This window comes from Cryptomeria japonica, chromosome 7 (genome assembly GCF_030272615.1).
Source record: "Cryptomeria japonica chromosome 7, Sugi_1.0, whole genome shotgun sequence".
Classification (NCBI taxonomy): domain Eukaryota; kingdom Viridiplantae; phylum Streptophyta; class Pinopsida; order Cupressales; family Cupressaceae; genus Cryptomeria; species Cryptomeria japonica.
The window spans coordinates 121,693,668-121,705,998 of record NC_081411.1 but is presented as its reverse complement, the minus strand read 5'-3'; the positions used below and the strand labels follow the sequence as shown (position 1 = coordinate 121,705,998).

Here is a 12,331-nt window from a genome sequence, read left to right as displayed (position 1 = left end):
TCGGGAACAGAAAAAAGAAGCAAAAAAAGCTGAAATTGAAGAGTTGAAAGTAAGGAAGAAAAAACAAAAAGAGGCAAGGAAACTTGAACAAATTGCAAGGAGAAAGAGGAAAGACGAGGAAAAGCTTGAAAGACAAATAATAAAGCAGAGGAAGGAAGAAGAAAGGGCACAACAACAAAAGGAGAGGGAGTTGAAAAAGAAACAAAAGCAGATGAGCAAGCAAAAGAAACCAACAAAAGAGCAAGTGAACGAGGATGTTGCAATTATTGTAGGGGAGAGGAGTACTCCATCAACACCATTGCCTCAGCATCATCAAATTTTACAAGACATGTACAATATCTTAACACCTGCATATGCTGCTCTTAGTAACCTCCAAGCTGGTTACCACAACAATTTAGAACATATTGCAATCAGGGCAGGGCACAATAGTACTCCATCAACTCCCCTACCTAGCCATCATCAGATTTTGAGAGATATGTACAATATTCTAACCCCAACGTATGCCGCCCTTAACAACATCCATGTTCCAACTAGTCATAACCCCCCTCACTCTCCTATCAAACAATTCCAATTTGGTGGACTGCTGGATGAAAATATATTTGGTAGTATAACTCCTATTACACCACAGGTTGATGCAGCTATTGCAGAAAAAACGATGACAAGAAGTCCTATGGAGGAGCCAGATGCAGCTGTTGTAGAAAAAATGATAACAAGAAGGCCTGTGGAGGAGCCAGAACCCTTCCCTGGCTTTATGGTGAACTGATGAAACTAATCAATGCTGCATGCTTGAATTCAGAATTTTGGATTGCATTGCAAGTCTTGTTTTGTAGGTTGGCCATTTTGCGGTGCATATAAGTTGGGGAGATTCTGCAATATCTTTACGCCAATATAGCGAATGTGGTGCTACTTTATAATATCTATTGATGTCGAGTAATTTTGTAATTTCTATCTATATATCAATAGAATGAATCTGTGTAGGAGTCAAAGTAGACGTTGTGTAGTGTGTAGGCTGGCCATTTTGCAGTGCATATAAGCTGGGGACATTTTGCAATATCTGGTGCCATTCTGTAATATCAATTGATATGGGGCCATTTTGTAATATCTATCTACCTATATATCAATACAATGAATCGGTCCAGCACCATCTTGTAATATCTGCATATTAGTGCAATGAGTGCATTGCTATTATGGATACTAAAACTACAACTAATGTTATGTCAAGTATTTGCATTATGTATGTATGAGTGTATGTATGTATATATGTATGTGTATGTGTATGTTTATGGATACTAACAATGCAACAAATATTATGGAAAGTATTTGCATTACGTATGTATGAGTGTATGTATGTACATATGTATGGATGTGTATACATACACATACGCATGCACATGCACATACCCCCTACCAATCATAGTGAATTAGCACACCCAGTCTTTAGTTACCTTTGACCTAATAGTTGAACATATTGTCACCTAAAAAATTCACCCCCTAACACATATGAAAACCATTAACATTATATGATTGTACATTATGTTATTAATAATTAAATAAAATTAAATCATATCCATTTTTTACTCATCGAATAGTCAAACAATTTCTATTAAATAAGTGAATGAATAAAAACTAAAAACTAAATAAAACTAACCTAATACCTACTCAACCCTAATCTTTTCTATCCTCCACAGCCTTCCCCAAACACTGTCGCCATTGTTTGCATTTCAAGAGCATGCATCCTCTGCCACCACAGGAGATACTTTGTCACCTTTGTCACCATGAATAGAGACGTGGCAACCAGAGCAACCAGGGTAGGGCATTCAGATAGATATATACATACAAATGCATACATAAATATAGACATACAAATGCATACATAAATATATACATATACATATACATACAAATATATATATATATAGATACAAATATATATATATATATACATCTATATACACACACACACACACACACACACACACATATATATATATACATGTACATATATATATACAAGTACGTATATATGTACGTATATATAGGTATGTATATGTACATATATATATATATATGTATATATATGTACATATATATCTAGCATCATATCAGCGAGTTGCTACAAATCTGAACAACCCACTGCCAACAGCAAACAAGGAGAACTTCAGAAAGTCGTTTCATCAAAGACAACCACATATAACCAAGTTCCATCATTCCTTTTATGGCTAGTGTTTTCCATGCAATCATTTTGGTCGAAAAGTAGTAGATTGCAGAATCTGTACAAACAATAATACTAGTCTATCCAAAAGAAAATGACTTGATCATTAGCAAATACAAGAGCCAAAGAACCCAATACCATGATGGACAAAGCTTCCCCATTTAAAAGAGAAAAATTCAAATATTGAACCACGATATCATTGATTCGATGCTTCAAATATTGTAAAGTAATAATTACTACTAGAGGTCTAAAATAACATACAAATTCTATGTTGAGAGCCTCTAAACTACACAATTTATATTAAAAAGAGGCAAGGCTTTGTCAAAGAAGAGCCAAACTTATTAGCAGAGACATTAATTACAAGCAAGTTATGTTTCTTACCCTTGAGACAAACTTTTCTACATGAATCAAACAATGGTATCGTCCCTATGTACCTTGTGATTTCTATTTCCTACTGCTAATGCAACATCTTTTCTTGAGATCAAGACCCCTGTGAAGATCTAGTAGATGACATACATGTCACTTAATTGAGCACGGGCAAGATATCACAACATGGATGGGCATTCAAAGATACATATCAGCCTTTCTTTCTTAAACATGTTATTTTGTTTATTAAAGGATGAAAGAGAATAGATTTCCATAGTCCATTGAGATTATTGCATTGTTTCTGAATTCCTCTGTGTAGGCTTTTGTTTTGATGCAAACAAAAGCCTATTAAAGGATGGTTAAGAATGTAACAGAGAAGCACTTGTTTTAGTGTAAACACTCATGCATTATTTCAATATTGTTTCTTTGAAGCTTTGCTTCTTTTATGTTATTGACTGTTTTATATCTAAAAAGTTCAAATGAATTATAGAATATCAATATAAACCAATACACTTTAAGACAGATTGGAAGATGTCTTCTTTCCTTTGGAATCCTCAATTTTTTGAGGGCCTTTTAGCACTTAATTATTTCCCTATGCCTACTGGCACTGACGAATCTTTGGGAATAGCAACAACGCTTAGGCATTGTAATGGGACTTATGTTATTCATGTCCATATTCTCGCAGGGTTCATATTTCAATTGAGCACATCATGTTGAACTTCGGGTATATTTTCTATGCTAAGTTTCTTATCTATCAAAGTAGAATAATGATTTTTGTCATGCTGCTTGCTTCTGATAAGGGAAATTTAAATTTTTACAGTATCTTAATACCTATAGAACTCCATATATAGAAGAGAAGAGCCAAAAGTATATGAGGGAAATACATGCCTGCCAAATTGACTTATAGAACCCCTGGCTGAAAATGAATCTAAGATATGGATCATAAAATGCAGCTGCCCCACTGTAACTCTAACCATAGAGGTTGTGTTTGAAAATATTGAGTGCATTTAAATGCTTAATGACCATTGATCAATGGCCCTATGAAGTTTTAAAACTAAATCTTTAAACTAATGCCAATGTAATGAATTTCTGCATACAACTTATATTTATGACTTGCAGGTTCATTCACATATATGTCTATGCCTTTATTGATTTGGCAAAGAAAGACCTTAGTCAATTGAAAACTTGCACAATTAAGCTTTATTTTAAAGCCTTCGTCAAAATATATTAACATATTAACTCCCTAATTTGCAACAGAGACCCTAGTTTACTCCCTAAATTTCAAACAGAATGCCCTCGACAATAGTTTCTTGCCAGGCAGGAACTAAAAAGATATCTTATGAGTTTTGTGTGGCAGAGTGCAAGTGGCTTCGAGATTAGCTCTCAAATTCTATTGCCCATCACTGCACTTATCCCATGAGCCATAACCAAAAAAGCTTCACTTGTGTAAAGCTCTGCATGTTTTAAGTCACCAGATATACGATTCAAACATGTTAAACGTATAGATAGAATCAAATCTTCTTCAGGGCACTTCACGCCATGATTAAGAAGTATGTTGCTTTCTAATCTTCAAGGAGATTGATCTTGAATCTCATCGCTAGCTACAGTATAGCATAATGACTGAGCTACCATTGTTCTTTACGAAAAGAATGTGGCCTGCTTATTTTAAACAGACAAAGATCAGAAATTTCAATCGCTGTGGAGCCAACACAATGTTCAAATGGAAGCCAGTTCATAGCCTAACCACACAAACAGGGCTAATATACCCAATACCTAAACAAAGACTAAAAAAGAAAAAAAATTACATTGAAAAAAGAAAACAAATAATGTCCCGGGTAGCGCTTGTAAAGCGAGGAAGGGTTTTCAATTTTCCAGCGGAGAGGAAACGTTTAAGTTTATGCTGTTGCCATGAATTACTAATTTCACCTCCATTGTATCTTCCACTTCACTCGGAATACTTACACACAGCTTGCCCTACCTTTATTATAAGGTTTCTAGCACATAAAATGCTTTGACAGGAAAAGGCAATAGGAAATAAGTAAAACCATAAAAAATAGAAGTTTAGGGCATCATAAAGCCTAAATACCTGTACATGGCACATAGCAAATGACCATGCAGGATCATTTACACCTGGTCGCAGAGCTTTGTCTAATATCCCGCCAGGATTACTCAAAAAGGCTGTTGTTTCAACTAGTCCCTTCTCTCAGATTGATGCAGAAAATAAACAAGTTTTCAACATAACTGGTCCTTTGATCTTGGATCTGTATATTTAAATCTAGATATCTTTGTAAGCCTGACATTCCATGACTTAGGGTGCAGTGCCATTCCAATTTTACCATGAAAACAACAGATCTATCCATCCATATATTGTATTGTAGGGTACTTCATTTATCTCCCGATTAATTTACAAATGAAGTGGGCAAAACAAGATAGTGATGTTTTATTAAGTAGATTTTCTGAATTAAGAAAGATACGTGTGAAATGGGAAAAGGGTTTGTTCTTCTCGTTTCATTTGCTAAGGATTTTGCAGAGGTGAATTGAAAGCCGGGTGTGATACAAGGTTTTATATACAAAGCCACGCTATTGAAGAACTGTGTCGCTGCAACAAAATGCAACCCTTTAGAAAAGTAAATCTCTGTTACAAATTTATAACCCTAGCCAAAGATTTTTGGCAAGTAAATAGCAAGAAGAATGCATAAAAGGAGACAAAAATAAACATCAAGAAATTTGTAACCCTAGCCAAAGCTTTTTGCCAGGTAAATAGCCTTATGCAGAGGAAAATGACAGGTAAAGATGAAAAAGATTGCACAAATGTTCGAATTCAAACATGGGTCATTGCCCCGTAAGATCTATAAAGACCTTACCTGCTCGAAAGGGTTGCAAACCATTTCATTTCTTGTGTCAACAGACAGAGTTGCAAACTATAGGGTCCTTTCAACCATACGAGCCATACCACCATACGAGCCATGCCGCCGACATTGTATGTGGAACGCCGAGGAGAAAGCTGCAAAACGTAAAATACAGTCAAAATTAAAAAGCAGAGAAGGATATCATGTAAAATACAGTCAAAATGACATACGGTTGTAAAACAACATACCACGTCTTTCCCAGGCCACGTCTCTGAATGCCATGCCCTGGTCGCTCTGGTTGCCATGTCTATGGATGCCTTGGCCTGGTCGTTCTGGTTGCCACGTCTCTGTTCATGGTAGCTCCTGCGGCGGCAGAAGATGCAGTGTTTGGGGAAGGCTGTGGAGGATAGAAAAGATTAGGGTTGAGTAGGTATTAGGTTAGTTTTATTTAGTTTTTAGTTTTTATTCATTCACTTATTTAATAGAAATTGTTTGACTATTCGATGAGTAAAAAATGGATATGATTTAATTTTATTTAATTATTAATAACATAATTTACAACTATATAATGTTAATTGTTTTCATATGTGTTCGGGGGTGAATTTTTTAGGTGACAATATGTTCAACTATTAGGTCAAAGGTAACTAAACACTGGGTGTGCTAATTCACTATGATTGGTAGGGGGTTCAAAAATGGTCATTTTGAACACTTTTTATAAATGCGTTTAAAAAACCTATCAAAAATGATGATGACGACCCGAAACCTTAGTTATAAGCAGTTAACTCGTCATAGAAGGTGCTATAAAAAATTTAGACGTTTTCGACATTGTTATGTCGACTTTTGAAAAGCGCGAAGTTAGGGTGCACGACTACTAGGTCCTTTCCCCTAGTAGCTTTGATCTGGTAGCTATGTTAACTTTCAACAACAAAAAGTTCTTTGTTACCACTGTGTCTTCTCCACACATCAATATTACCTTCAGCAACTTCACCTTGTAGAGATGATTGCTTGCAGACTGACCGACTTCTCTGTTTGCCTTTTTCTGCAACTTTTGCCCTGATTTCCCTGTTCTGATACCACTTTGTAGGGGAGAAAGAACACAAAACTGCAGAAAACAGAGATATCATAATAGATAAATTACCTTCACAAAACAAAGCTGCCCATGCTCACCTTTGCATTATACATTCATTCAAGACAATAGAGTTTTTCATTCCTTATACCCGATAGACAGAGTATTACATTTCAGCTCTTTTAAAAACAGAGCCTTGTTCACAGCTATGAGAGAGGCTTCTAGAATGCGCGCCTAAAATGAATATTCTAGATGCATTAAAAAATGGAGTTGAAGAAGATACAGCAGGAGGGGAGATTAGACAAGTACAGCTGGTTGTCCACGTACGCCAACACAAACATCCAAAAAAATCTCCTCCACAATTTATTTTTTTCTGACTTGACTAATTTACATCTGAAAAAATCTCTTCCTCAAATTTCCTGATTAGACTATGAAAAATCTTACACAGACAAATTTCCTGACTTGACTAAACTGCATCCTGAAAAATCTTCTCCGCTACAAATTACTTGAGTTGATTAATTTATCCTGTCCATTTGCCTTGGAATCCTTCGTCTCACCGTAAAGAAGACGACCACTGATTTCCTTCATCTGCGTTCATTTCAGTTTCAATCTCATCTAGAAGGCTTCCTCTTCCACGACCATGGCTTCATCTTCCACAACCAGGCAACATCAATCTCAGCCAGAAAACGCTTTTGATCAAATTGCTCCTTACCTTAAATCCAACTCAGAAGAGCCATGGGACATATTTATTAATCATCGTGGAAGTGATGTCAAACACACATTAGCTGCTGCCATCTATAATAAACTTCATCCCATGGGATTGCACGTGTTTCTTGATGTGGAAGCTCTTGAGCCTGGTGATGTCATGCCAGCAGAAATACAACGTGCCATAACTAGTGCTACCCTTCACATTGCCATTCTTTCTCCCAACTATGCTCAATCCCCATGGTGTTTGGCTGAGCTATCCTTAATGCTCAAAACTGGTGCTAAAATCATTCCCATTTTCTATCATGTTGAGCCCTCTGAGCTTAGATCGACTTATTTAGGAGGAGATATGTATGCCAATGCATTTTCAGAGCATGGGAAGAAGGGAAAATACTCCCCAGAAAAGCTTGACGAGTGGAAAAGGGCACTCTACAACATTTCATTCCATTCCGGCTACCTGGTTAACAAGAATGAGTATGTATTACTTTTGCAATCATAGTATATATAATGCATGATAAAAATAGAGCTATGCATTTATTTTTATTTATCTTTCGAACTGAAAACAGAGTATTTATATATTTAGATAGTCTTCTTAAAACCCTCAATCCAGTCGTTCTATATTTACTAACCTACTCCATACCTTTTCTTAAAATTACTTGCAAAGCTATTTTATATACATTCTTTCATTAAGGATAGAAAGTACTAAACTGACATAACTAAACACTTAAATATATGGCTTTTTATTCTCTAACAATTTTTTCATATTTCTTCGATGGTAAGTCTGAAATCTCTTCTATTGGTTCTACTTGTATTCTACTTTGTCGACAGTATTTAAGTAGAATATTGTGTTCTATTTTGTTTAAAAAAATTCGGTTTAAACTGTCAGGGATGAGACCAGAATTTTGAAGAATATTGTGAATTGTGCAATCAAAGTCATGAAAATGGTATCCTTGCCAGTAGCAGAGCATCCGCAGGGGTTAGATGATCTTGTAGAAGGATTCCAATCAATAGAAAGTAAAGAGAGAGTGCAAATTACAGGCATCGTGGGAATGGGAGGTAGTGGTAAGACCACACTGGCCAAAGAGCTATTCAACAGGAACTTTTCCTCCTTCGAGAGATGCAGTTTTGTTTTCGATGTGCGAGATGCAGCATCAAGGTATGCTCTAGTTGACAAGCAGAAAAAGCTTCTGAGGGACCTTGGTGTTGATCATTTGCCATTCGATCATGTAGATGAAGGCAAGGCCGTTCTTGGAAATCGTTTGCGCGCCTATCGGGTGCTCATAGTTTTGGATGACATCGATCACTTCGACCAGCTGAGTACTCTACTGCCAAACAAAGACGATCTTGGATCCCAAAGTATGGTCATTGTCACAACAAGGGACTTGGGAGTTCTTATTTCATGGGATCTATCCTGCATTTATAAAATGCCAGGACTCAACAGGTCCAACGCTGAGAAGCTATTCTGCTGGCATGCATTCTTGCAACCCTCCCCACCCACTGGGTTTAAATCTCTGGTTGAAAAGTTCTTAAAGGCTGGGAATGGTTTGCCTCTGTCATTGAAGGTATTAGGAGGACAGCTATATGGCAAAAACTCCAAAGCTAACTGGAAATCCCAATTAAAAAAGCTATCAAGAATATTGCCTACCGACATCAAACAAAGGCTACAAGTTAGCTACGATGCTCTCGATGAAGAAGAGAAAGAAATGTTCTTGGATGTAGCATGTTTTCTCATTGGAGAAAATAAAAGCAGGGCCATAGCAGTGTGGGATGGATCGGGATGGAGTGGTGTGCATGGTTTAGAAACATTTGTGAATAAATGTCTTGTGGAGCTGGTCTCCGACCCAGTCTATCCTGGGCAAAGCCCCTCCTACGCGGATAAGATAAGGATGCATGATCATCTCAGGGATATGGGAAGAGAAATTGCAAGTAGACATTCTTCATATCGTATTTGGTTTCCAGAGCAGATAAAGCAACATTCCCTGGTAATGTAAAGACTGGCAAATTTTCTTATATAGCAAGCTTTTCTTAATCCTTAATAAGTGAAGGTGTTAGAAATTAGTTTGGGTTAGATGACATATGAAATCACACTCATAATAGAACAGAGTGTATTAGTGTGATTTCAAATAAACCATATAAACAAGTCACACTTAATATATTCTATTTAAGCTGAAATGCTAGTTTGTCACTTTGTCTGCCTGTCTCTGCTTTCACCGAGTTTGACTGGCAAGCTTTGCATTTCCTGTTTGTTCATACAGGAAAGAAAGCTGATTCGAGGTATTCAGAGTGCTGATGCTTTTTGTGCATTCAAAGAGTACACGTATCCATTAATGAGAACTTCAAAGAGACAATCTAAACTCCCTAGATTGTCTGTTAAGTTACAAATTCTTTTTGTCAGAGGAAACGAGTTCACGGAAGAGTTTGCATCATTATCTGAAGATCTTGTGTGGATCCGCTGGGAGAATTTTCCTCATAGAAGCCTTCCATCATGGTTTACACTCAGAAATTTGAGTGTTTTAGAGCTTTCGGGTGCTAATGAGTTGGAAGAATTGTGGAAGAGCAATGCGGATGTAAGTATTTCTGTTCTTGTTGAGGAAGAATGTACTTATAAACTTTTCAATACTTAATGTTTAATAATTTGAATTGAATATGATATTGGTTGCCTGCAGCCTCCATTGCAATTGAGAGAGTTTATTATATTTGGTATGAGTAAATTGAAATCGCTTCCAAACTCAGTGGGGCGCCTTAAGCACTTGAAAAAGATTGACTGTTACTTTAGTGGTGGCAGTTTACCAGATGAGTTATGTGGCCTCCAGTCACTGGAGTTTTTGGCTTTATCAAGCAGTACAATGCTATCTTCACTACCTGCTGGATTTGGTAATTTACTAAGCTTGCAGCATTTATCTCTACAGCGTTGCCGTCTCTTGAGGGCGTTGCCAAATTCTTTCAAGCAATTGATACACCTGAAATATCTAAATTTACCAGGTTGTGAAATCCTAACTTCATTACCTGCCGGTTTCGGTGATTTGATAAACTTGCAGACTATAGATCTGGAGTCTTGTAAGCAGTTGAAGACGTTGCCGGATTCATTCAAGCAGCTGATACACCTGAAATCTCTAAATTTAAAGTACTGTGAAAAGATTAGACTGAGATTGGATATGCTGGAGCACATGAGAAAGCTCGAGTATTTGAACCTCAGCTTTTGCAAGGAATTAGAAGATTTGCCTCGTCAAATCATAAATCAGGTGTCCCTGACAGTGTTGGATCTACAAGGTTGTATCAGTTTAAGGGGTTCACCAGAAAACATTGGCGAACTGGGCAACTTAAAGTCGCTAACAATTGAGAGTCTTTTGTTGCCAAGCTTGCTAAATTTTCCCGGAAGATTATGCTCGTTGATAACTATGTCAATAGTTAATTCTGTCAGTGAAACAATTTTTGATGCTGGAGCTGCTTCTTCACTTTCAATACTTGAGAAAAAAGACTTAGAAGATTGCAATCAAGTTTCCAGGATGTTAATTTCCAATGATTGTTGTCCCAGTCTAGAAACTCTGGAAATTTGGTGGAATCACCATTTAATGGAGATAGATACGCTTCCAATGTCACTCAAGATTCTAGACATATGCAATTGCAAAGAGCTGAAGAACATCAGGTGTATTGGTAATCTTGCAAACCTCAAGAAACTGGAAATATCTGACTGTCCGGAGATAGACGAGCTTCCAAGTTTCTTATATTTGGCTTCGCTGAAAAAATTCAGAATTAGTAATTGCCCAAAAGTTGAGAAAATAGGAGGTTTGGAACACTGTAAGTCATTAAAGACACTGAAAATAGGCTTGAAAGTGCCAGGTATACCGAATTTAGAGAAATTGGAAAGATTGGAAAGACTAGAGCTCGAATGCGACACCATATCAGCTCTTAAACCTTGTATTCACTCTATGAAGGTAATAAAAATTGTCTCAAATTCAGAATGTTCATTATTGTCAAAATGTTCATGTTTATGACTGAATGTTTGGCATACAATTCGACTGTAGGAATGTCCAAGCGAAATGGAGATACAAGGTAGAGTGATCAATTTTGTGAAGCCAACAGTAACCTCTTTGGGGTTTCCTGGTCTTACAGTCACAGAGATGAAAGCGGGGTCCGACCTCTTAAAGATTCGAGATCCCGCTTATATTTTGTATTATGATGAGAAGAGGAAAGTTGTATATATAGGTGTGTTCCGCCAAAACGCAGGGTGCTGTGCATACAACTACGCCACTATATTTACAGACAAGAAAGCAATGGTAGTGACAGGGCAAGAGGGAAGAGTTGTGGAAGCTTTTTACCAATTATTCGCACTCCTGGAATAGTTGGCACTTGCACAAACGCTCCAACCTGGCACAGTGACAACCTTGACAAAACCAGCAAGAGTAGATTGACAGTTTTGGTTAAATTGTTTTGCTTATTTGTCTATTAACAGTTTGCATTTATGTGTGAGTGGAATGTAGTAAATATTATTTTATAAACGGGTGAGTATTCATCAGCTGTTGAATAGTTTTATGTTGGACAGAAAACGAAAGAGAAGGGAGTGCTGGTGTATGTTGTATTGTAGAGAATAAATGAATTATATAATATTGTGTAAATTTTGTTATGTGTAGTAATTTGATTACAGGAGAAGATTTAGTAATTGAATATCTTAATTTTGCCTTTTTCAAAATTTTATGTGATAATTTTAAATCATTATCGATATTTTACAGCAGTTTATTTGGCAAGTCCCCTATTTGTAAATAAGGTTTTAGGGTCACATCGTCAAATAAGATACCACATAAGCATGTTTTTTGTCAAGGTGTCGAAAAACGCCAAAAAGAGTGAGACCGATAGTTTTGCACTAAGTCATGTTTTATTGGTGTGCTAATATGACATCACATAATTTGTTGCTTTTAGATCCAAGAAACACATTTCAATTAATTATGGGTACTCATCATCAACAATAACAACTTTTGCAATACTATTAAAAAATGTAGACATTAAATCAACAAATATTATAACAACCGATTCCTTTGCTCTATAATGATATTGCAAAATAGCTGTTTGATTTGATTTGATATTTTGTAATTTAAAATAAAGAGTCGCCCTTATATTTTAAATAAAAATTTTGAT

General features: G+C 36.4%; 1 protein-coding gene across 1 annotated transcript; it reads left to right on the top strand.

Annotated features, from left to right (window-relative positions):
* The first annotated feature begins 6,919 nt into the window (after positions 1–6,919).
* LOC131045461 (disease resistance protein Roq1-like) lies at positions 6,920–11,814 on the top strand. The gene is made up of 5 exons (XM_057979043.2): positions 6,920–7,672; positions 8,085–9,180; positions 9,454–9,765; positions 9,865–11,133; positions 11,224–11,814. The coding sequence occupies exons 1-5, from the start codon at positions 7,134–7,136 to the stop codon at positions 11,539–11,541; spliced, it is 3,534 nt and encodes a 1,177-aa protein (XP_057835026.2). The 5' UTR covers positions 6,920–7,133; the 3' UTR covers positions 11,542–11,814.
* Positions 11,815–12,331: the final 517 nt, after the last annotated feature.

What these genes read in the sequence shown, in the direction of transcription:
- LOC131045461 (XM_057979043.2), top strand. Translation starts at nt 7,134, where the DNA reads ATGGCTTCATCTTCCACAACCAGGCAACATCAATCTCAGCCAGAAAAC. An exon ending in AGATAAAGCAACATTCCCTG is followed by an intron (nt 9,181 to 9,453) that starts GTAATGTAAAGA and finishes TTGTTCATACAG; the next exon opens with GAAAGAAAGCTGATTCGAGG. An exon ending in TGTGGAAGAGCAATGCGGAT is followed by an intron (nt 9,766 to 9,864) that starts GTAAGTATTTCT and finishes GGTTGCCTGCAG; the next exon opens with CCTCCATTGCAATTGAGAGA.